This window comes from Homalodisca vitripennis, chromosome 3 (genome assembly GCF_021130785.1).
Source record: "Homalodisca vitripennis isolate AUS2020 chromosome 3, UT_GWSS_2.1, whole genome shotgun sequence".
NCBI lineage: Eukaryota > Metazoa > Arthropoda > Insecta > Hemiptera > Cicadellidae > Homalodisca > Homalodisca vitripennis.
In genome coordinates this window covers 65,223,458-65,250,241 of record NC_060209.1, presented here as the reverse complement: position 1 = coordinate 65,250,241, position 26,784 = coordinate 65,223,458, and the positions used below count along the sequence as shown (strand labels likewise).

The window sequence follows — 26,784 nt, the reverse complement described above, 5'->3', positions numbered from 1 at the left end:
CGACGCACCAGCTGAACGGGCGGCGAGACTCTGCAATCACGTTATCTACTACACCGCTCGACTTTGACCTCTGTCTAAGGATGGGGAGGGGTTTGCGATAAGACAATTCCTGTTTTATATTGACGAAATATTGTTCTACGCTAATCTAGTAATCAGTAGAAGCAAAATGTCAAATAACGATTCATGTCTGGGTTTGGTCGGTATAATCCCAAAGTACCAATAATAGTGTTTATCAAAGTGTTTTCACTCACTGGTAACTTTTCTCTACGACGTTTACTCATGTTTTTTTTTACTAATAATACAATAAATCACACGAAAAAACAACCGCTTTCAATCACGCAAACTAATTGAGGTTATAAGTCAGCATACAACAACAATGCAACTGAAGTCGTCTGACAGCTGACATCGACAAATAAACTACGCTCAATGACGACGACATACAATGCCAATTGGAAGGTTTATTGTTTTTGCATGTAGCCCGTTTCTTCACCGACTACTATACCGAAACTGATGGCATTTGGACATATTATTAGCCAGCTACATTAAATTATCGAGACGTCCGGTATATCGGACGTTGGGCATTTTAGCTAGACCACCTCTGTCCGATATATCGGACGCCGGGGCTAAAAGGGTTAAGTCCTTGAAGTAGATGTTTCTGTTATCATCTTAGTCGAATCATATGCTTATCCTACATTCACAGTTTCCAGAAAAGACGAAATTATTTGTGAATTAGATATTATGATCATCATACATGGTGTAATATTCTCTTTATACAACAGTAGGTTTGTGGGAAATGAAACAATTGCTCCTTCTTGACGAAACATCGTTAGTCTGGCTGAAATAACTAATGCTCTGAGAATTTGGTTGTGAAAAATCGGTTGCAAAATATAACTACAGGTATTTGGAGTCCATTACTATTGGAGTCCAGTACAGGTTTGCAAAATATAGCTCGCAGCAAAGTTTTTGTTCTTCTAGTGATACCACGGAGCTGTCAAGACAGATTGCCAAATAATACATTGCTTGAAATTTGAGGAAATTGTACATGGCACAGATTTAGTTAAACATCCTTTTAAATTGTTTTTATTTAAAATATTTTTCTAAAAAATTATAAACTAGTTTAAATTTAACAGCATAATTAAAATAAATATGTACAGTACATAATAGTAAGACTTCTGGTTCACACCATGTCAAAATATTCCTATTACAGTTATAGTCTCTATATATTTTGGCGTCTGAGAGCCATATTCAAGATTTTAAACTTAAACTGATAGAGCCAGTGGTGCATATCTCGTTAAGGTGTGTGATAGAGAACTGACCAATCTGATCGTCGGTACGGACTAAGTCATTGATGAATATGATTTTTATAGCACAGACTGTAAAACTTTTGAAAATCTCATGTTGTCTTCTTTGTTAAGTTATTTTCTTTCATAATTATTGAGTTTCTCGTATTAAATTGAATAATATTTTGGAAATGAAAATGGGTGTAACTTGGGTCATAGCTGTAAGGACACTCACTGTTCATTGTACAAACTAATAGTTATATATCAATAAAAATGTATAATGTTACCATTATTTATATTGTAGAGGTCCTATGGGAGTGGTAAGGATGGTGGGGCCAGGCCTGACTCCTGACACTTTGGTGTCTCAGTACCTGTCTGTAGGTCAAGTGGAGAGGGCAGTAAACCTGCTGCTCAGTCTCAACTGGGACACTCAGGGTTTACAGTGTCTCACCTGTCTACATCTCATAGCCAACCATGTGCTCAGGCTGCCTCTCACTCCAGACAAGGAAGGTTAGATATAGAAGGAATAGAGCTGATTCCCTATGGGATATATGTTTTAATGCCAATATTCAGATGTTGTAATGGTTCGCTTTGTTGCAAAATTACACAGAACATCACTATTGGTTATATGTCTAGAGATATTTTGCCACAGAATTCATATGCTGAGTTAAATATCATCATATTATTTATATAATAATATAATATACCAATAATCATATCATACATATTACATAGCTATGATGAGAAGGGTTGATTCAGTGTGAATGTTGATTAGCTCCAGTTCACCTTCCTCTTAGTAGAGCATATGAAACCTAATACTGTCATAGACTTGATTCCTGGAGTCATGTTCGTCTGAAGAGATTAAAAAAAAGTCAGTGAAGAAGAAGCTAAAAACGAACTCTCTGCATCGTTTCAACATAAGATACACCTAAACTACAAAATATAGTGTAATCTAGGTGAAGAGTTATTCTCATTGTATATCATGTGCACAATTGAGTGGACTCTGATGTCGAAATGATGCAAAGAGCTTGTTTTAAGCTTTTTCATCTCTGAGTTTCTTTGGATTTTTTCACAGAACTTGACTTCAGTTTCCAAAAGTCAAATCTGCGACAGCATTAGATTTCAGATGCCTCACTAAGAGGAAGGTGAACTGGAGCTAACTAAGATTCTCATACAGTTGTGGGCAGTTATAATAATGTATTTTGCTCTTGTGAAAGTATTGAAAATGTCACGTCTTATAAATATATGGGCGTTATCTTTTGATAAACGTTTTGAAATGGTCTTGTCATATTGAATATGTGAAGAGAAGAACAAGGAAATTACATATTTGCATTCAAACAATTAAGGGAAATATTAAATGAAAAGGAAATTAAACTTGCCTATTTTGCCTACGCCCAGTCATTGTTTTCATTCGGAATAATAGCCTGGGGCGGAGCGTACAAAACACTTCTGCAGCCACTGCAGGTGGTTCAGAAACGCAATTTTAAAGGCCGGGTATAAAAAAAGTAGAGATATCATACTGATACCTTATACAAAGAAACCGCTATTCTGTCAATCCGTAAAATTTTCATAAAAACTATCCTCATCCATATTTATAACAACTTTACAACAATCTTCTCAACAACTTCACACTCTCATAATACTCGATATGCACGGAATATTGGTGTTGTCCCCAATGCAAATTAGTAAATCCATATCATCAACTAACTCTTTCTATATATATCCCATCTTCTATTTAGAAATCTTTGTCGATATTTTCCTGACCACCACATTTTTGATTCACCCATCGGTATTTATGTGTAAAAAAACGTTCAAATGAATGGTTGTCTCTTATCAGTATTGACGAGGCTGAATCAATTATTACGGCTGAATACAGACGGGACTACTTCTAACATTGCCCCCCCCCCTCCTTATCTAATCCTCCTTATCTAACCTGTTACTCCCACTACCGACAATTATGAATGGATTCATGATAGCTCGTAGTATAATTTATATATTTAACTTTACTGCTTCACTTTAATCCTCTCAACCAACTACTGTATATAAGTGAATACTCTGTCGTTCTTCTTGATTCTGGAAATACACCATCCTAAATTTTAATACTTTTTAATTATCCGCTAAGATTGACATTAGTACAATAATTCCATGAAGTGTGTGTGGTGTGTGTGTGTGTGTGTGTGTGTGTGGGCGCGCGACGAGCGCACCACGTAGTTCAAATGATTTATATTGAATAAAGACAGCAAACTACAATCCGTCCACGGTTTCATGGCAGCAACTCGAGCCTACGCACAGGCTTTCTACAGGCCCATGTAGGCTTATTTCCTAGGTCCACTAATATTTTTTTATTAATGAGTTCAACTTCTTAAAATAAATTAACTGTTACTACTAACGAGTGTACAACTAGTTATATAAAATAGATTCCTTAATTGTTTATTATTAAATAACTTAATAATTACTGCTTAATTTTTACATTGTTACTCTTTGTTTATGTTTTAAGGAGTTTAAGTTTTAGTTTGTACACTATTTCATGTACCGAAATTGGAAATAAATTATGATTCAATTCAATTCAATTCAATTCAGATGCCTCACTAAGAGGAAGGTAAACTGGAGCTAACTAAGATTCTCATACATTGTTGTAATCATATTTAATATTTGTTTGAGTTTAGACTGTACTTATACTTAGATTGCCTAATGTTAGGAAGAAATTCGTGGCCATTCATATTACAGAGTGAAAATAACTATTATTAGTAATGTGTTAGTTCTTAACTTCAGTTTGTTGTCCCATCTGCTTCTTGAGGAAAAGACAAGGAGTTGGTTAAAAAAAAAATGCTTCCTTGATAATTTGCTATGCTCAAATAACATAATGAATCACAATATGTTTTATTGGTAATTTGGACATTACTAAATATTTGTTGTTGCAGTTCAGCTAGAAACTGCTCTTGGAAGTTTCCATGTGCCATCCCACCCATTGAGTCATGCTACAGAAGTTGAGTTTGGTGACCCTGTGAGGGATCTCACCAGGAGGTTTTTCCATCAGCTATTAAGGTTGGTACATCATAGATGATTTCCACTATACTCAAGTCAAATAACATAAAAATTTCAACAGATCTTAGTTGATGGCTTTGAGTATGTGCCATTAAAATTGCTTTATATAACTGGGTGTTGTTACATGTTATTTATCTAGTCAGTGAATTAGTGATGTATTTTTCTGTGGTTGGAAAGTCACTCACAGATTGGAATTACTTACAGCTGGAGGAATTAGATAATTTGATATCGTCAATGTTGGTGGAAGTTTTCATGCCTCATGACTTAGTAAATGCTTTACTCCACCCAACTCCCCTCCCTCCAAGTGACATTGTTGTGCTTTGACTGGTCTACATGTGATTGGATTGATTGTGCTTTTAGAAATATTTACATTGGATATTGAATTTTACCCTCTGTTGTAACTTTCAATTTCATTCATTTTCCACTTAACCCTTTGCACACCACTAATAAATCCATTAACTTTCCTATAACGCCAAGACAAGTAAAAAAATGTTGTTTCTTTAAGTTCAAAGCTAATTTTTATTATAGCTAAATTATAAAAGGTAAAAGCAAAATAAGTATAAAACAGGGCGTTTTTCTTCAAATTAGCATTTGTAAATATAAAAATAAACTGAAAAGTGTACATTTTGTTATAAAACAAGATAAATATTTCAAACTAACCACAACACTACCATATGATGAAGAATAACAGCAAGATACGTAGTAGATGCACACTCGTGACAACCGAGAAAATAGTTATACACGCCACAGATATGTTTCGTTATGGCTCTGTAGGAAACGTAGAACTGCGACGAGCACATGGTTGTAGTTAGACAAAGGGCGCTACCCTCCCCCTGCTGCAAAGTGAAGTTCGTTTATAAAAACTTCCTTGGCAACTGCAATAAGCACGGAGTATGCACCAGGCATTTTGAAAGCCTTTTGTGAACTATAAAACTTCAAGAGACATAATTTATAATATCGGATATAACTGTATTTGGTGTTTTGGTCAAAGTCTACCATTCTAATATATCCATGAGAAAGGTTAGTTGCTAATGTGATTCATGCGCTGCAATCCTTAGACCCATTAAACATTGCATATAACTCTGTCAGATTACTTTATATAGATCGGTTGTTGACTTCTCATAAATAGAGACAACAGTGTACTATTTTAAATACTCATTATAACAAGGAATCCTGCAAATAATTCTTTATGTTTTATGGTATTCTGTATGGCTTGAGGCAAAGACTCACAATTCCGCTATTCTATACATTTACTAGCATTGATAGCAATTTATTTTTGGAAGTGTCAAAAAATAAAATAACTCAACTGGTACAGTAGAAAATCGCAGAAGTGTTATTGTAAATGCTGGTAATAAATTTAGCAGCATTGTGATACTTATTCCTTTGTATGTTATAGCCATTATTGATTTGTATATCTGTATATAGGTACAGACTGTTTGAAAAGGCGTTCCGGTTAGCAATAGATCTCAACGAGTATGATCTGTTCATGGATCTACACCACTACGCTCGCAATGTTGGTGACACTGACATGGCAGCTGCAGCTTTGGAGAAGGCATACCAAGTTTCTGAGTGTGATTCTCAGTCAGGTAATTTATATAATAATCTCTCTTGTTTAAATAATTAATCCGTACAATTCTTTTTTGGTAATGTTCTAAACATTTGTCTGCCAGGTTCGTCAGACTGTTCCTGTTCCCAGTCTTCCTGCTCCTGTAGCTGTGACTCGAGCAGTTCAGGAGACGATAGACCGACTACTCCTCCTCCTCTTCCAGTTCTACACAGAAACCCCATCCCATCTCGGCAGAAAGTCAAGTTCTCAGATACTGTTACCCACATTACTGTTCCTGTGAGTAGATACGCAATATTGGAATGTTTTATATTCTCTATGAGTGGAAGATTGCAAATGAGATATACTTTTCTACAGTATAAGTCAATGAATAAAGTAATGGTGAAACACAAAATATTTAATAGGCTGAGAATTGCTATCTAGATTGTATTGATGGTCGTAGCGAGTAATAGTTTTGTAACAGTTCGTAAGGAACAAAATATTTGTCTAAAACTATAAAATCCCAGCTGACCCGCTATTTTTATTCAATGTAATAATTTTATTATAGTTGGGTCTTTAAAAATGCAATTGCCTATTTACAAGTTTTCATTGCGTCATTGATTATTGATTACATAAATAAGTAGTTCCAGTTGAAACAGCCTCACCATCAAAACTTGCGATTCTACAGTGAAGCAGAAATTGTAGCAAAAGTAAAAGGGACAGAAATGTGAATATTGAGTTTAGCTCCAGTTCACCTTCCTGTCAGTGCAGTGTCTGGAATCTGATGGTGTCACAGACAACTCCTGGAATTTGCACATTGTATCAACCCTTCCCACCATTGTTGCGTTGTGGGACAGATATAATAAAACTTTGACATCTTCTTTCTACTTGCAAGGGATTAACAATCATTTCAAATCTCAGAAGAAAATGCTGAATTTGAAAATTAATGTTAATAAAACCTTACAAAAAAATTAATAACTTATTACACAACTATTATAAATGATGGCAACAGTTCTGAGAATACATGAATTGACACACCTCTACTAATAATTTGAGGAGATTTTTGATAAAAGAAGGATAAACGATGCACTTTTCTTGCCAAGATTAAGTCGTTACATGAGAACTTTACAAACAATTTTAATGCTAGAAGAACAAATTGGGTGTTGGGTACCATGGACGTAATGAGGGCATATTGTGCGGTTCAAAATAAATAATTAGTATTATTCTTTGCAAAAAAAGCTACTCATGTAAATAACATCACAATTGATCAACGATAACATGTTTTTTTGATAAAAGTTAATATCTTTTAAAAGGAGGAGCCCCTGGAAGAATGTGAGGACACAGAGCAGAGCCTATCAGCTGTCAACACAGTAGGCCTTCCACCCCCCTCCCTTCCCCTTCCACGCCTTCACTCCGAGGCTGTGTCTCTCTACTTGGCCAACAAACACGCGGCTTTACTAATGCCCCCTCAAGGTGAGTATTTTCTTATACACAGAGTTTAGGGAGGAGAAAACATTTTTGAATAAGTTTTTCATCCAACAAAGTAGGCTAATCAAAACATAGTAATCATCAAACAGTAGTCAATACGTTATTATTATTACAATTATTATTTTTATTAAGTTTTTTCATCCAACAAAGTAGGCTAATCAAAACATAGTAATCATCAAACAGTAGTCAATACGTTATTATTATTACAATTATTATTTTTATTAGACTGTAATTTTTTAAATGTGTCATACTCTTACGATTACTTAACTGACATAAACAGACGGATTAAATGATTAACTTACTTATTAAATGGAGGTCACCCATTCAGAGTACACTTTGGTTTTAAGGGTTAGGTGAATTTGTTATAAATATTGTAGGTTGGGTAGCTTCTAATAAATCAGAAAATACCCAAAAATCATTGAAAGACAAAATGTACTACATTGTAGACAAGTTAAATTAATAATCCTACAGTGTCCACATTACAGTGGTTAACTGTGTTACTAACATCCCTGTAGATGTCCCCAGAATGAGCAAACTTCTTTCAGATATAGCCATTGTATTACACCATTCTGTAAAGTACAAACTATATAAAAAAATCAGAATGCGTTAACTTTTATAAAGCAAATGTACATTGAACTGGGTTGTAATAAATGTAATCCAGTACATGATGTCAATGTGGTGCTTTTACATATATGTTTACAACTACGGTGCTAACAGATTAAATATCAGAGAAAATTTTAAAAATTGGGCAGTTTAAACATTGGTAAATTGTTTTTGAATATCTATCATATGTGAATGTTTATATTATTGTTCAATTTAAATCTATTTATATAGTTTAATGCCCTTAATTTGTACCTCACTTTGTTAATTCAAGTGTAAATTTTTTCCAGAAGTTCGAGAAGATGATGAGACTGGAAAAATCAAAGTAGTTCATTTTGGTGTAGTATAACAGCAACTGATTAATCATATTTATTTTACAGAAGTTGCTATACGAAAAAAAAAACTTATCTTTTAATAAGTAATAGCCTCAGTTAATAGTTTCACTTGTTATTGAAACAATTTATCTTTATCAATCATTTTGTACATCATTTTATAAGTATGGTGATAGTACATATTTCAAAATTTACCTAGTGCAATTGAACGATTATTACAGACAAATTATACAGATTTTTTTGAAAGAACAAAAATATCTTAAATGATATAAAACTTAGTTAGGATTAACTCTGTCTTAGTTTTTAATACTTTCATAATTGTGCTCCAGATAAGCAACATTTTTGTCTGTTTTTAGTCTTAAGAGTATTTTGATTTTTTCCTCAAAGAGCTATATTGTGAAAGAGCTATATACAATTCCCAAATAATTTGAGTGAGTTGTAATGTGAATTAAAGCACAATTACAATTTAATGCATTTTTCTTGCTCAGTTCTACTGGGGTTATACAGTTTTTAAGTAAGTACTGTTTCGAAATTCCGCTACTGTAGCGCTGCAGCCAGTATCTTGCGCTTATGCACTGTTTACCTTCATCTGATAGCAAGCCACAGATAGAACTACAGCAAAATTGGATTGTTTTTACATCTCCTATAATGCCTATTTCAAATGCCCCCATTAATGGGAGCCATTGACTGTGTTTCAATACGTTCTGTTGTTTTCTAGACACTAAAAGTGTGAAAACAGTTGAAATTCACCATCAGTGTTTTGAAGTGTCTAGATAAAATATTATGAGTAATGGAATGGTATTCAAATGGTAACAGCTTTAAGAGATGGCCAAAGAGTGTTCATGATGAGGAATGGAGTGGATTACTGACCTTATACAATCACGAAAAATTTAGTGTAGAAAGTAAATGATGAAGTGAAAAAGAACAGACATTTCACAATTTATTTGTTATCAAAAGAGTTTCCTCAATTTCGAGAAGTTATTTTCTCTATGGCATTATTTTTTTTAAAAACATGTTTTTTATGTGTGACAATGTTTGTACACATGCGACAAAATGAACTAAAGATCATGCTGCATTATAATAAGCGGCCACCAACACAATCAGATGATGAAATATTGAATGATTCGAATCATCGATTTTCATGACCATTTAAAGGACTGAAAGCAAGATGTCCGACCAAATGACGTAATATATATTTCAAAGAACAATATGTTTATGCTAGTTATCAATCTTAAACATTAATGTAATATTAATATAATTTAGAATTTAAAATATTGTATGTACTTAAGAAATTAAAATATAATATACAATTAATACAATTACAACTAAACAATAACATTTACTTATCATAAATATTGTATTAAGGATATAAGTCACTGGTTGAGAAATAAATAAGACACGTAGGTCACCAGGCGCCATTATTCAATATTAGGAAACGAAAAAAAAATGATTTTAATTTGGAATTTATTAACAAACACGTTTTTACTTTGAACAAAATTTGGAAAGATTATGTCAAATTGAGTGAAGTTTTAGGTTTTAAAAATGTTACTATGAAGAAACTATATTTTTATGTTTAAAAGAAATGAATTTGGGTTTAAAATAGTAAGAAATAAATCAACTTTAGTAAAAGCACTCTTGAACCACGTAGTACTATATTACTTATTATACACATGTATAATAGCATTCAAAAAATGCTCAAATGGATTACCTCAAATAATCATCATTTCATGTTTATACATAAATTTTGCAAGATGATCAGCAATGCACTCACTTCTGAGACCGGTTTTTAAAGATTTCTTAGTGGCTCTCCAATTTGATTCAATTGTTTGCGTGTTTCCAGAAGTCAACGTATCTATGAAGTTCGTACTGTGGTTAACAGTAAAATGATCATAACCTTGTGTTTTTGGTTCAAAATAAGCCTTCCATAAATCAGTTACGATTGTTGTTCCAGGTTTAACATTCTTAACAATTAATTAATGGGATGAGTGAATTAGTATCATGTTTATTTTCTGGGCAAATCTCTAAACGGAATCTACCACCTCTTGTCTCCCTTTTAGAAATGTCTACGTCAGTGTCTATTTCCATCATGCCTATTACTCATGTACCTTCTACCAGTCTTCCACGATTATATTTTCTTTTTCCAATCTTTGCTTTGTCAATTTTAACTACCACACCTTCGTCACCCAATAATTCTTCTTTTTCAAATTTGTCGTACAACCAAATAAAACATAGCTCTTTTCAATAAGAGAGCCAATCTGAAATTATATTTTTGCACTTATGCCATTTAAACTGCACTCATTTACCAAAAGATCATAAGTTCTTTCTTTCCAACTAAAATAGTAAATTATTTTCATTATACTAATAATACCAAACTTTGAATGTTAAAAAAAATCTTCTCTAGTGCGTATTTAGTCACATCATGTTTTTTCTGGCTTTTCTTGCTGCGAAAAACAATCTGATTCTCATCTCGTCATTATATACTGGACACCGCGGATTTAAAGGCGCTAGCTCCTTTTCTTGCAACCATTTGAAACACTGTTCAGTATTAATGAAAACATTTTGAGGTAATACTTCCATATTCATAGCCATCTTGTCGTTGTCACTATCCTTCTTTAATAAAAACTAAATAATAAGGATGGCAATGACGTCAACAATATTAGCTGATAATGACACCACTAGCAACAGCTGGTAAGACGTCACCTGTCTAAATAAAGCTGGGAATGTAATGATGAACATCTATAGTTCAAATGTTGTATTCAATAATACCAATATTTAAAATTGATAATAAATTATCATCTGATTGTGTTGGTGGCCACTTATAATACTAAGCCTGAAGATCATATCAGAGCACTTGCTAGGAACAATTTAATAATCCCCCAAACAGCCAATTTTAGTGCTCAGTTACTATCATTTATTCTTTCATCAGAAGAAGCATCTTGAAGTTCAGCTTCTCAACAACAATAGCGTCAAAATGACTGTGTTTCAATCGTTAAATCAAGCAGCAATCTTCTATGAAGGCAGTATACAAAAGTTTGTCTTTATATTAATGAGTGTCTTGATATTAATGGCAATTACATAGAAAAGTACATAAAAGTGTAAGTTTTCATATCAAAATTAAATTGTTACTTAAAGTGTTCTTGATTTTTTTATATATCAAAACCGTACTTACTTAACATGCCTCATATTTGTTTAGTAAGGGAAATAGAATTTGGGACTTCTAGTATCATGACATCTTCCAAAGATTGTTGTGCAATTTCTGGAGAGAAAACATGAAAGAAATGGGTAAGAGAAGGTATGGGTTTGAATTTTGTTTTCCATGCAAGAGGAAAGTTTTCTTCCCTCTTCCACGTGTAAAAATATTGCTTAAGCCTCTTGTAATGAAATGAGTGTCTCTGATTTCTTAAATTCTAGACCTTGTTACTGGCCTCCAGGGAGAGAAAGGCATATTATGTATCCTCCAATATCTGCACTAATGAGGCAGTGGCCGATCCAAATAACATAAAATCTGGTTGTCAGAAAATAAAATTATTTATTGTAAAATTGATGCAACAGAATTAATCACAAAACGTGACAGCATTTCATTATGTTTTCATCACCAGAGAGCCTGCATAAGGTAACTAAGGAAAAGTAATTGTACATTGTTGCACAATATTCTTATTGAAGGTTTTAGGTTAAAATAAATCATATAGACAGTATTCAAACACACTTGGTTCTTTATAGCATTTTAAAGTAACAAACAAAAATTTGTGAATTTAAAAGAAGCATGAGTAATAAAAATACATACAATGTGGTTTAAATTTATATTAACGTTAAACCAGCAACTGGCCAGTAACTTCTATACTAGTAGGCGCATTTTAGCTTACTTACGAGGGATTTTTTCTAAACTGCTATAAAATAGACATGCTACAATGTACACGTTATATTTATATTTTTGGCTAAATTATGAAGGATTTTAATATTGAACTAGAAAAAATATTAGAACTCATATATAAATATTAACTTGCAAAAACTAGTGGTTGCTTAGTAATTTTAATGCAAAACCACAAATATCGAGTTCCCTGATTGTGTATCAAAAGTTTTTTAGAAATAACCAAAATAGCCAAAATGCACATAATGTATTATCAAAAATGAAAATATGAAAGTTTATAAAAATATACAACACACACACACACACACACATATATATATATATATATATATATATATATATATATATACATGTATTTATTTATACTAACAAATACAAAAAGTAGCTTACTGACCAAAAGTGCAATGGCTTTTTGATAGATAAATATAACTATTGCTTTACATACAAACTCAACAATTGTTATATCATAGTAATCCAAAATAGATGTTTTATTAGGGAAATACAAATTTATCTTAGCTAAAAAAAGGAAAAACAATGCACGTTAAATTTTTACACTATTAATAATTTGGTAAAAATTGTATTTATGTTGGAATTTTTTTGTAAATTCAATAATTTTTTCAAATAGTTTAGAATCTAAGCTTTGTATTGATATACAATACACGTAAATGTTTATTCTTTACCGGAGTAAAGATTTTTTGTATAGCAAAAGACAACACAATTTGTACGATTTTCTAATAATAATTGTACTTTTAGTATAAAATAAAATCACAATAAATATAACTTACAAAAATATAAATCAGCATCCATTGTTTACACAAGTACAGCCTTTATGTAATTGGCGTCTTAAGCCTGTTACTTGCACCTCTTCCTCACCTGAAGCCGAGGTCAGTAGTATCAAACAAAACTCACAAACTGCTAAAGCGCAACTTTAATTCATATAGTTTAAATATAGGCTACATTATTTTTGCTAATAAAAATATATTCAAATAGTTTTTATTTGTCAGAACAAAAACAACTAGATTGCTTCCAGTCACAGACAAACGTGTGTAGTCGCTAGTCAACTAATTTTTATACATTGAAGAAAATGTATAACTTATAATTAAAAAACCAAGTGTTTGAGCTGCTCTTTTTATTGATGCAAGTTTTATTCTGGTAAATAGAAAGTTGCCTTAATTACAATAATTTAAATTCAAATATATGTAGTTTTTTTACTCTTCCTGTACCTTAGCGGCTGGGGTTATCTATGCAACTATTTTGTTAGTTGATAATTTCGTGATGATGTTTATTGGAAATTTGTGTACATACAGATATCATTTTTATTGGGATTAAAGCCTTGTTTGTTAATTAAATATACCACAGAAGCAGAGATGACACAGTAAATCGAAATTAGTCGCTGGCCAGCAGGAGGATTCACAATATGTTTACAATTTTGTACTAATGACTATATAAACACATTGAACCACCACTGTGGTTCAAACTAGACTGAGACAGACAATGTGTGGACAGTGGATGCTTCAGTATTATCTTCTTAAAAATCTTGTTAACATTTTTAATTTGAGAAAACTTACTGCATAGTAGGTATTTAAATACAAATTTCTATTGTTATTCCTATTTCTGTTAACTTTTATTTAAATTGTTTTGCTCTTTATGGATTACTGAAATCACAGAAGTATATCTCTTATCATCGTTAGTTTAAGTTTGTAAACTTGTTTGGAATTTTTGTAATTGTATGTAAGAGACAAATAATCTGTTAAGTATTCTATAATAGGATACAATAATTTGCCATCATAGTTATAATACTTGAAAATATATACTAATTTGAAAATACTTTGTGTTTTACAAACAGATTCTCTCCACTTTATATTATAAGCTGTTGTGTACAGTAAGGTCTTAAAACAACATGTATTATATTTGGCTGTGTATATCTTTTATATTGTTCAATGTATGCCGTCCATTATATATTAAGATAAAGTATAAGTATCATGTTAAGTGATGTTGAATAGTGTTACACTTGTATAGTATTACTTATCCTACCTAAATGGCCATGATGTTTTATATTAACGGATACAGTGTATAAAATCATGGTAAACTCATTGACAGATGTATTTAATGAAAAAAGAACATAAATAGAGATCCTTGATCGGAGATCTTTGATTTGTATTTATACTGAGTGCCTCAAAAACCCCATTGCTCTATCTTAACTTTTAAATGATTGGGAGAGCAGATGGTCTAAGAGTTGTCTAAAATATCAAACCTTGAGTCTGAGTTAGAAATAGTGTAGGTTAAAATCCTGTCTGTGACCAGTGCACTTTTTATCACCACTATTGATCTTGTACTGTACCAACTCACCTCCTTGTTCTGTTTGATAAGGACCTCACACAAGCCAGTGGCCATGAAAAGGATTAGTCACTCCTCAACATTAATTTTTTTTATTGAGAATGTCTGATTCTTCAAAATGGAGAGCAAAATAGTACTTAACAAATTTTAATAGGAGAACTAATTGAGAAAAGTTTTGATAATAACGATACCTAGGCATTCAATTTCTGACCATTCTATTAAAAAGTTAAAGACAGTACCATTTGAACAAAGATAAAATCCTAACTTTGATTGGAAGTTAATAGTGTTAAATTATAAGTCTCTAATTGTTTAATTTTTCATTTACATAAATATTTAAAATAAAAAAACATTAAAAAAATTTTTAAATCTCACATTTTTTATGAGAGTTAAATTTTGTGTACACCTTTTATTTGTTTATATAATTGATGTACAGGACTACAAAAAACTATTCAAGTGTTGTTTAAGTGGAATTTAACTGTAAAAAAATTAATATATTTTTTGTAATAAGTTGATATTTCATCTTACAAGGAGTTATAAATACAAATGTTTACTGTACACACTGTCAGATAAAACGGAACATCATACACAAGGGTGGGATAAGTGCAACTTTAAAGGCTCATGTATTATTAAAATTTATTTAGTAAATTTTATATTGTGTACTTAGATATTATTTTTATAGAGATTTGTACATGTTTTTATACATTTCTTAAAAAAGACTGGCCTTGAATTATTATTTTGTGTCATAAAATTAAATAATGATAAACTCTTATTATTACGCCACACCTCTAGGTGTTGTGATAATGACAATTTATTAGTGATAAGTGCATTGATAATGTTCTTTACTGTTGTTAATCTGTATCATAAAATATTACTTAACAGATAATTTTATCGAATTTTAGCTAGTATCATGGATAAATAAAAATATTTTAATTTGTTTTTAGGATCTGAAGATGAAATACAGTGCATGTATTAAACTAAGTACTTTGTGTTAACATCCAATTTTAGCTAAAAAGAATAGTGCCAAAGTATGGAGAATTTATATATATATATATTATATATATATAGCTACTCTATTTCACATGTTTTATACATTTCAGAGATAATTAAAAGTTTAGTTTGAAATGTTGAGTAGATTTCATAGTGTTGATTGAATTTTTGTTCAAAAATAAAAATTTCTGCTGGAAAGAAATTTTTACGTTTGTAGCCTATACTTTTTTCAATAATTTTTTGACTTCCGTAAAATATTAATTTGGTGAGCAGTGTAAAAATTGCTAAAACCTTTTATAAAACAGTATTTTGCTTTTTAGACCAAAACATGATTTCTAAGCAAAATCATACTTAAATAATTGGGTTTAAAAACCTTAAAGATTATGTTTAAAAAATGAAAATGTTTTTGAAGTTGTTCATAAATTACATTTACTTGCCAAATGTTATAAAAATTAAATTTCTCATAGTGGTACATCAATACTCTACTAGCAAACTTCCCTTAAAGTAAATAAAAAAATATTTAACACAGGAGATTTTAACTGAGTTTGTTGTAGTTAGATTTTTAGATCTCTACCACTTTTACGAGTATTAAAACAAGGTTGTACTTCTTGAAGAAGGTCACGGTCATTTTTGGCAAGTTTTGTTTTACAGTTTGCTAAACATTTGTTTTCATTTGTGCATGTTAAATAACTGATAATTTTCATTAGTTTACATTGAATACTAGCTCAAATACTACAAAAAGAAATTCACTATTATTGCACCTTTTAACCCAGGAACCAATTAAATTACCTTTGAAGTCCTTTGGCTTAACAACACATTCTTCACTTACACTTTCCTATTATTATTAGGATTGTATCCTTTTATAAACTGTATACATACTTAGTGTAATTGTTGTATTAATATTATTATTATTAATACCACTTTTTGAGAGACTTAGGCCCAAAATATGTTAATAAGGTACATTTAAGTGCATTAAAGGGTATTTTCATTCAACTGTAATAAGTTCCACTTATTTCAAAATGTTCAATGGTCTGTGAGCACAAGTTATTGGATTTTATAGAGATTTTCGTCTCTTTAGATGGTTGATAATCTTTCATTTTTCTACTTATACTCTTAAAGCGTGTAGTTAAAGCGTGTAAAGATCAATTAGCGTGTAGTTAGAAATTTCAAAAAATTATATTTTGCCAAATAAAAACTTATTTTCTGTTTTGTGGAGATGTACCATATATGTGGTACATCATACAGTTATATATCACATACCACATCACACATCATAGGATGAAACGTCAATTAAAAATAGCACTGGTTTTTTATTGATTTTTCACAAAAATCCAATTTGCTTTCCGGCGGTCATATTTCAATAAATTTACACATTCCTACACATCCACATCATTTTTGTGAATTATAATGTACACTAATATAATGTAAACTAAAATACGACAATATAGATATTCCTGTTTGGCACAATTCTGATGGTAGGGACATATCCGTATATTAACATTGCTTATCCGTGCTTTAAGATGGAAACTATTTCAGCACTATTTTTACTAAACAGGAAGTAAATTTTCACAGCTACACATGATTTTTTTAGAAGTGAACATCATAAAACATTAAGAGAGAATAAAACAGCACTAGCTAGAACTATTACTACAACATGGAAGGCATTGACATCACAATGAGTTGTGCTATGCTGTATACACGCCTAACATATTATGCAAGACCTGGCTCCTGCAGCGTTGTTCTGGTTTCTTATGGATCCTTTCTTCCTTGGAATTTATTACTACACTTTGTGTTGGGAAGAATGTACAAATATTACAACAAACACAGCTGAATTTTATTTGGTTTAATTTAGAGTGTTCTTGCAAAAGCATTTGTTCAATAATTAATCTTAATGTAGCATTCTTACAGCATGTTTATCTAGCTTCTCTAACTCATTCATTATAAATGGGAAGATTTCAGTTCTACTAGGAAATACGTATCTTATTGATTTTAGTGTGTATATTAATCCAATAGTCCATTATTCCTGTCTAATAATTCCTCATACCAAGAAAGTTAATGTATTAAGTAAAAGACCTAAAGCATGCTACATAAACACAATTTTCAATACATTTATTAAAAATATTAATAACTAATAAGGCAATTTGTAAAATTATATTTATTGTAGATTAATTACCAAAACTGTAAGTCATCAATAATAACAATAATTTATTTATATTTGCTGATACTTTGAAATAAATCCAGAGTACCTGGACTAGCACACCTTTTAACGTAGTACTTACCTCACATAACATAAAACAAAACGAATCTTACTTGGTTTCCAAAAGAAACAATATAATATTGGATGAACAAAAAGACAAGAATAAAAATAACCAAATGAAACAGATTATTTTATTTTCAGGTCCTAAAAATGTTTATGAAATAGTCGTAACTAATCTATTTTGAATATAAAAATAAAGCAACGTAAATGGTTAGTGTTAATTACTATTTGTGTATAGTATTACAAAAAAAATATAAATAAATTATATTTTATAATACTTCATAATGGTATTACAATTATAACTCCATAAAAAAGAGAAGCACGTTTAATTAGTTAAAAAATAAAACATGTGCCTTTCACTTTGTATAATAATATAACATATGTTGTACCTGATTTTATAATTATATTTTAGATATATATTTTTAATTTTGTTATGTAATTATAGTTTTAAGACTTGGTGTTGTCTCATATATGTAACATAATTTATACAAGGTAATCAAACTTAATTAATATCCAATAATAACTATGTGCCTTCATAATAAAAGTGGAATTGAATTATGAAACTCGTCTAACAATTATTTGATCCTGTAGGAAAAATTACAATGTCATAAAGCAAACTGTTGACCAGGGTGTCAGCTACTAAAGATAACCAACAATGTCAGAACCATGCAGCAAGGATGGACACAAGTGGTTTTATTAAATTAGCACTTTTTTGTTGCTTATAAGGACATATTAAATCAGTGCTGTTTTGCCACTGAAATACATTTGTAAGCTTTTCTAAGATATTTGTTAAACTGTTTGATACCACCAACATATTTATTATTATTATTGGTTTGAATAAAACTTTAAAACGTAACTTTTGTAAAAGTGTAGCATGTTAAAGGCATGGGCGGGATTTGGGGTGTCTTTGGGGGATGCAAACCTACCAGGAGATTGGGGGGGGGGAGGTTGCATAGAATACCCCTTAGGGGAAAGGAAGCCCTGGAAAAGTTTTTAAATTAAATTCTCACAGGTTAACAACTACCATACTGATGTAAGGTATCTGACCACTGGGATCAGTATTTTTTACCATTTATTTTTGAATAATTTTGTTTAAAAACATCTAATAATTAAGATTCATTAATTATTTACAAATTTTCGATAACAAAACGTGCGGGTACCAAAGTGGTGCTCATGGCCTCTTGCTGTGCCTAGAGTACCTAAGTGGTACTCACGGCTTCTATTGCAGTCTTGAATTTTACTGAATGTTTTACCTATATTTTAAAGATATATCAATAAAAATAAAAATTTGTTACTTGAGGTAGGAAAATAAAACAATACAATATTAAATTCTAAAAATAACTTATAATACAATTTTAGGTTACCCCTATGGCAAAATACAATCTTTCTGAAGTTATGGTCCTTATTTTGCTTTTGGTGGGTGCTAAATGTAAAAGCAGTGTTTGCATAGGAAGATATCACATCAGAGGTACTTAATATACACCTTTTTTGTTTTCTTCTGCGCTAACTCCTTACCTCTTTCTTTGCAGTTCATTTGGTAGCATTTAGTGCATTTACTCCACGTGCTTTGTTTAATCAAAGTATGTTGCCTCTGCAAAGGTTCCACCAAAATTAAGGCTGATTTTTTCTTCTGTTATTTACATAAACTTTCTTTGAACTCAGTTATTATCATTGGTTTACCTGTTTCAGTTTGGAATAAATACAGAGCATTTATAACAGAAGTTGTCAACAAAAGATCTATAGCAATCTTTCTATACCACTTCACTGATTGTCTTAAGTGGTGTTCCATAAGAACCCATTTGATCTGAGTAGTCGATGTAAGATTTTGCGGTTTTGTTGTCGATAGTTGCAACAGGTATGTTTTTATTTTTGCCACCTCTCTATTGTCCTCATTCTTTTAGCTAGAATTTCCCCTTTTTCAATTTTGTTTTGACAGCGTCTTTCAAGATTTCTTTTCTATTTTTCCTGAAGGTTCTGACCAGATGAGTTTTGTGTGCTCTTGCCAGAGGAACAATAGTATACCAATTGTCCATATGCACGGTTCGGCCAAAATTGATGTAAGGCTCCATTAGTTTCATGAAAACTTTAAATGAAACATCCTTTGTAGGTTCTTTCCTTACTGGAGTATATTTTATATTGAAGAGTGTACCCTTCTTCAACACAAAGTTTGAACATTTTAACACCATATTTGTGGCGTTTGTTTTTCGAATACTGATGAAATATTAGCCAACCTAAAATAGAACCACAGATTAAGCAATACAAATTTTATCTTTGGGTAAAAGGCAAATTTTAAATTTTCATTCAAAATTGTGACTAAATTTGATGTTTTACTAAGCTTATCCCCTTGCTGCTCTGTTTCATTGTCTGAAACATGAAAAATCCTCAAAAAGAGCTCTAACCTAATCCAGTGGTGTAGTGGGGCCGGAGCGGCGCTCCGGCACAGCTTTAAGAAGCGGAGCGTCGCTCCGGCATAGCATCTAGAGCCGTAGCTGTGAACTGGAACGCCACCCGCCTGTAAAAAGTGGTAGGCGGGTGACGAGTCGCTGGATAATAAAAAGGCCAGAACAAACCCGCATCACTTATATATGTCCGTTGAGTGGTATCAAGGTAATTGTATGCGCTGTGCAATAGACAACTCTTGTAACTCGCAACTAGCGCCTTCATAAAAATCAGGATGCTCACGCACTCTCCCTCTCCCCCTCCCATGACAGGTGTGCCACACCACCCCGCCCGTCCATCTCTTACCAACTGCAGGAAGTGTATACTTACACAGGCAGGTCGAGACTTGTTATTCGCGTTCCCGGTCTCTATGTTGTGAGTGCTTGTATTAAGCTGTTATCGTCGAAAATCTTAGTCGTAGTGGTTGAGTTCAAACAGCGTACCATATATACTGTTAGTTTTGTTTGAGTTGAGTCCTCTATAATACATTTGTGAAAGCCTATTACTAATCTTTTAATTATTAGTTTGTGAAGTGATGGAACCATAACCTAAATAAAAATATATAACGTCATTTTTTAGTGCCCGTGCCCCTAATATGACTGACTCAAATCCTGTGCCTGGAACATCAAATCCAAAAGCTAACATTAAAATAAGTAACCTCGCTGAGCCTAAGCGTAATGAAAAGGAAGTTCGAGCAGATGACCCCCCCCCCAGAACACAGTGGCCTGAAACATGGACAGAAGATATGTGGGAGAGAAAGAAGGCGGCTTTTCCTTGGATAGACTCAAAGGAAGGTAAATTAGTCTGTAAAATTTGTTTTGAAGTCGGTAATTTGGGAGCCTACAAAAAAGAACATGTTTCGCTTTCTTATGAGTGGCGTTCGTACAAAGTTTGTTTTTATTGCTCAAATAGAACAAATCAACTCAAATCTTTGAGGAAAAAGATTATTGAACATAAACAGTCGGAAGCTCACCAAATCGCTCAAACAATTATTGACAAATCAGCTCAAACAAACATTCGATGCCACAAGTAATTGATCAAATGAATCAAGCTCAGCTCGATTCAACTAAGGCTGTGTTTAGATCGGCATATTTTATTGCTCAAAACGACCGTCCGTACAGCGACCATTTTGGATTACTTGAGCTACAAAAACTAAATGGGGTAGATGTCGGCTTAGGCCTTCATTCAAGGTATAGCGCGGTCGAAATAATAGATCATATTTCAAAGGAAATGAAAATGCGCATTTTGAATCAAGTAAAGGAAATTTCCGGAAAAGTGGCAATAATCATTGATGAATACACAAGCATTAGTTCTAAATCCGTCCTCATTGTATATTTAAGATGTGAATTTAGCAAGGATAAACCACCAAGTACTTTATTTTTGGACTTAGTCGAGCTTTCTGATAAAAAAACTGAGACAGTTTTTAATAGTGTTCACCAGTGCCTTGAAGGATATGGTTTTAATGGCAAGTACTTAAAACAAAACTTGGTTTCCTTTACAAGCGACGCGACGGGGCGAACGCCATGTTGGGAAAGCACTCAGGTGTAGCAAGGAGATTTTTATCTGTTTACCCTAATATTATCATATATGGCACTGTATGAATCAGAGACTGGAACTGGCTATTGGGGATGCCATAAGTGAAGTAGCCGGGGGTAACCAGTCATTCATGGATAAACTTTATTCATTGTACAGCACATCTCCAAAGAATAAGCGAGAGTTGAATGTGCACAGGAGCTCGATATTCAAATGAATAAAATCGGCAGAATTTTAAGCACGAGGTGGGTAGCAAGCAGTTTTCGTACTGTTTCAGCCGTGTGGTTTGGTTATCAAGCCTTAGTTAGCCACTTCTCTAAAGCAATGGATGATCCTGAGAGAACATCCACTTATAGATGCAAATATAATGGTTTATTGAAGAAGCTGATTTCCCATAAGTTTTTGTTAAACTTAGCATTTATGTATGACATTCTTGCTGAATTGGCTTTGTTGTCTGAAAGTCTGGAAAACAGACCTTGTATTTGCAGACAAACTGATTCTTAGATCAATCAGATATCTGGAATCTTTGAAAGAAAAACCTGGGACAAGAGTTCTGGAGGCACAAGTCACCATGAGGGAAGGCTGTTTTGCATCTGTAAAGTTAAATGAAAACCCTAAAATCGTATCATTTAATTGTGAGCAGTTGATTTCTAGTGTAATCAGCAACTTAAAGAAGAGAATGCGAAGAAATCGTCAAGAACGAGGAGTTTGTAGAGCAACTAAAAGTTTTGGAACCCGAATACTGGCCTACTGATATTCAACCTGAGTTTGGCCAAACTTAAGTGGAGCAGCTATGCAAACGCTTCAAGTTGAACATCAACAGAGCTGTGATTGCTTACAGGGATTACTTGGACAACAGCAGGCGGGTACCTGATGGACTGCAAGAGCTTATAAACTGCACTAAAATAATACCCTGTAGTTCCACTGACTGTGAAAGAGGGTTCAGCAGTATGAATAACATCCTCACACCATTAAGGAACTCAATGACATTAAGTCATGTCTCAGCCCTAATGTTTTTAAAACTCCAAGGTCCCCCGCTCCGCAGATGGAAGCCTGACCCCTATGTCATGAAATGGCTAGGAAGACATCGTTCAGCAGCCGACACCCAAACAAGAATAGCAGAACCTCCAAGGAAAAGAAATGGGCATGAAAAAGGAGAGGAAATTTTGGGACATGCTTTAGAGGTTATCGCACAATATTCATGTTCGCGTTACCATTGAAAATATGTAAACATATTACTTTTACAATATTTAATAGTTTTTACAATGCATTTTTACGGTATTCTTTTTCAGGCTACAATAATGTATTAGCACGACAGCACAGTAATTTTTCATAGTATGTCTAAAATCATAGCTTGTCTGTTTGTCATTACAAATTGTGTTAGCCTAGTTTACGAAATAAAATGTCCTTTATTAATAATCAAAAAGATTTTTATTGCTATACCCAGCAACTTACAGCTCCCATGTTATAAAATATATTTAATAATTAACCAGAATATATAAAATTTGTTACAATCACTCTAGTTTAAGTGGGTAAAACGACAGTTGAGTGGAAGTCTGCAAATGTAACGCCGCCGTCGGAACGCCAAGCTGACGACACATGCCCGGCCTGTGCGAGGGGGGCGGGGGAATCTGCGCGGTAGCACACCTATTATACTTAAACCATGGTCGCTCCGGCACAGGTAAATTCGGCACTACACCACTGACCTAATCCCTAACATTATTTCAGAAATGCAGCTCATATACATGTCACCCTGTCGCCAGTAATGGGCTAAGCTACACAATTGTTGCAGACCCATCTTTATCAAGATGTACATAAAGTTTTTCATTTCTTCCACTCTAGTATCTGTTCATTTTGCCAATCTGGAATGAGGACTAAAAGCTATTTTCAAACATTGTTTGGCATATGGATTTGTTTCTGTTACTAGTAAAGACAACATTTCCTTGTCCAAAAATAGTTGAAAAAAATCAAAAGGTGAACAGTTAGATATAGAATTAATAATATCTGGTTTGATTCCTAAAGCCTTATTTTCTGGATTATAGGGATAAACATTAAAAGTTGAGTCTACGGGCTTCCATGATTTTGAAACTCCGAAGTAAGTGTTTTGTCTTGTTTGTTATGAACATATAACCTATGTTTTTATGAGATAAATGTTTCTTTGGTGTACTTGAAAATATCTTACACTTTCTAGACATGCTTGGATCGGGCTGACTGCTTTCAATATTGCCATCACTAACACTGTCATGTTAACTCACAACAAAATCTGGGTCAGCATACGAATCATCATCAAACATCTCAACTAAATTGTTACCACTTCTAAACTTTCATCTAATAACTTAAGTATATATATTCATCAATTTCGTTTTCCAGATTTGGTACAAAAAACTATTGCAAATGAAGAGTACAAATGTTAGCACACATCAAGTTTGTTGACTAACTAATGAAAACATGATTTTTATTTTGTTTACCAAGAATTATCTTGTATGAGTAATTTGGAGTAAATACTAACTTCCTTTTTTTGGCTTTAAACATATATAATATTTTACTAAGCAAACATTACACACTACTGAATACAATTTACATATTACTATATTATAGTAAATGTCACTGAAAAATATTGTACCAAAAATTTGGTGTAGACTACACTGATTTTAAACGAAGTTCATTTTTCTTTTTGATGCTGTGAATATTGACGTCTACAAACTCATCTCCTTCGTTAAGGTAAGTGATGATAGTTTTTCTTGACTGGTCATATTCTTTAGATATGTTTTAAACCTTCTCAAACAAGAGAATGAATCATCTACTGAGTAGTGCTGACACAGGTCATGTATGTTGTTGGTCTAACATGTCATTGGTGATGGTGTTAAAAAGTGTATTCTTCCTTGATTTTGGTTGCTTGTAGTGCTTTTGTCAAGATGTCGCACTGTACTAGTACTCTTTTGAATAGAATCAAACAGAAAATTAAAGTAAAGTCTTTCATGGATTTGATTAAAGAGTTGGCATCACCCCCATTGGAAATTCCGTTTTTGCTATTTCTCTTAGTGTTTCAACTTTCTTTTCATACTTGTCTAGGATTGCGTTTACGATTTCCAATCTGCAATTCCATCTTGTGTCACTTAGACTTCAACTTGGTTTGACCTACAAGAAAAAGAGAAGAATTTTTCCTGGTAGGCTCAAATATTGCGTGTCTTTTTGCAAATTTTAGAGCTATTGAAGTACCAACGAGTTTCAAATGGCTTGAACATGCACTAATAATTTAAATGCTCAATGCATGCATGTCGCAATGTATGTGCATGTAACAGCACATTCACCCTGCAATTGAGAGATCCGGGTTCGAGTCTTGGCGGAGCAAGTACTTTTTGTGATTGAGTGTTTATTGAAATTAAATTTGGCTATTGCCATTTATACAAATTAAATTAATATAAATAAAAGTCGTTAGACAGGTATTTGGTCTTCTGATCATATGTTAGTTTGGTTATTTAAATGCATATGTGACAGATACGGCCAAATACAAATTAATTAAATCGTAAAAAGTAAGGGCTCTGTGGTGTATATAAAAATATATATCATACTAGTACTTTGAATTAATTTGCGGACTGCAGAAAAACCCAATAAATATCACATGAATTGAGTTAAAAAATATGTAACTAGTTCATAATCATGCAGAATACTGTCATATATATATATATATATATATATATTTATATACAGTATATATATATATATATATATATATATAGTTACACATTTTTACATTCAATTCATGTGATATTTATTGGGTTTTTCTGCAGTCCGCAAATTAATTCAAAGTACTACTATAATCAACTAAGGCTTAGAAATACTTTTTATACACAAGGCTTATTCAATAAGTAATGAGACAAATTACTACCGCTGATTGATCCTTATGAAATTGTACGGACATAAATGTTGGCAACCTTGCGATGACATTGATCAGCTTTTCAATCATATTTTGAAAACATAACCACAAATTTATTCAGTTAACAATGGTGAGTCCGCTTGAGTATTGCACCATAAAAGAGCAATGTGCCGTGATCAGATTTTTAGTCGCGGAGGGTGAGACTCCACGAGAGAACATTTAAAGTATACAGAGACAATAATTTAAATCGATCAAACGTTTACAAATCAGTAGAACAGTTTAAAAGTGGCTATACAATATTTTCTGACGAGCAACGCAGTGAACTACCAGTCCAAGTTGGGACTTCCTCTCGCGAATCTCTCGGATTGATGCGTTAATGCGGGACAGTAGGCTTATCACTGTTGAACTGATAAGAGTAAAAATAAACACGAGTGATGGAACTGTCCATAAACTTATTCACAACAAGCTGCAGTACAAGAAAACTGGTGCGAGATGAATGTGCAAACAACTCATGGACGGTCACAAAGTAACACAGCTTCAAATGAATCAACGGTTGAAAAATTAATATTCAACTAAAGCAGAGAAGGTTTTTTGGAAAGAATTGTAACGTGTGATGAAACATGGATCCATGACTATGAGCCAGAGTAAAAATGACAGAGTTGTGAGTGGAGGAATAAGACTTATTCCACTTGCAACAAAATTCAGGAGCCAGCCATTTATCGGTAAAGTTATGCTTACAGTATCCTTCAATTTTCAGGGACCAACTTATTGTGATTTTCATGAAGGCCAAAGACTAATCAACAGCCAGTACTACAGCGACATGCTGGAAAACAAGCTAAGACTTGCGATTCGAACGAAAAACCACAGGCTCTTAACTGAAAGTGTGATTTTGTTTTATGACAACAGCTGTTCACATAATACGTTATATATATTATAGCACAGATGACAAAAGAAATACTTCACAAACTGGGATGGGAGATCCTTCCACATACCCCCTACAGCCTGACTTTGCATCATCAGACTTCCATTTGTTTAGACCCTTAAAAAGGGTCTACAAGGGAAAGCTTTACAATCCAATAAAGAGGTCAAAAATATGGTGCAAAAGTGGCTTAGAGAATGTTATGCAAAGGGCATTTACAAATTAGCAGGACAGTTATATGTGTTGTTGGAGTAACCAAAGTTTTCTAATGATTGAATA

General features: G+C 32.7%; 1 protein-coding gene and 1 long non-coding RNA gene across 3 annotated transcripts in view; one reads left to right on the top strand and one right to left on the bottom strand.

Moving 5' to 3' along the window:
* The window catches only part of LOC124356995 (WD repeat-containing and planar cell polarity effector protein fritz), a 35,360-nt gene extending 24,636 nt beyond the window's left edge, over positions 1-10,724 (top strand). The window contains exons 10-15 of one of the 2 annotated variants that reach the window (XM_046808353.1): positions 1,585-1,790; positions 4,202-4,325; positions 5,751-5,911; positions 5,996-6,168; positions 7,182-7,341; positions 8,250-10,724. In XM_046808353.1, coding sequence (XP_046664309.1) covers positions 1,585-1,790; positions 4,202-4,325; positions 5,751-5,911; positions 5,996-6,168; positions 7,182-7,341; positions 8,250-8,305 — 880 coding nt within the window. In that variant the 3' untranslated portion in view covers positions 8,306-10,724. Of the gene's footprint in view, positions 1-1,584; positions 1,791-4,201; positions 4,326-5,750; positions 5,912-5,995; positions 6,169-7,181; positions 7,342-8,246 lie in introns of both variants that reach the window. The other variant, XM_046808352.1, reaches the window with a different exon arrangement.
* Positions 10,725-17,292: 6,568 nt separating this feature from the next.
* LOC124356996 lies at positions 17,293-25,116 on the bottom strand. The gene is made up of 2 exons (XR_006921911.1): positions 23,416-25,116; positions 17,293-20,136 (listed from the first exon to the last, which is right to left on the bottom strand). It is a non-coding gene; the product is annotated as an uncharacterized LOC124356996 (long non-coding RNA).
* Positions 25,117-26,784: the final 1,668 nt, after the last annotated feature.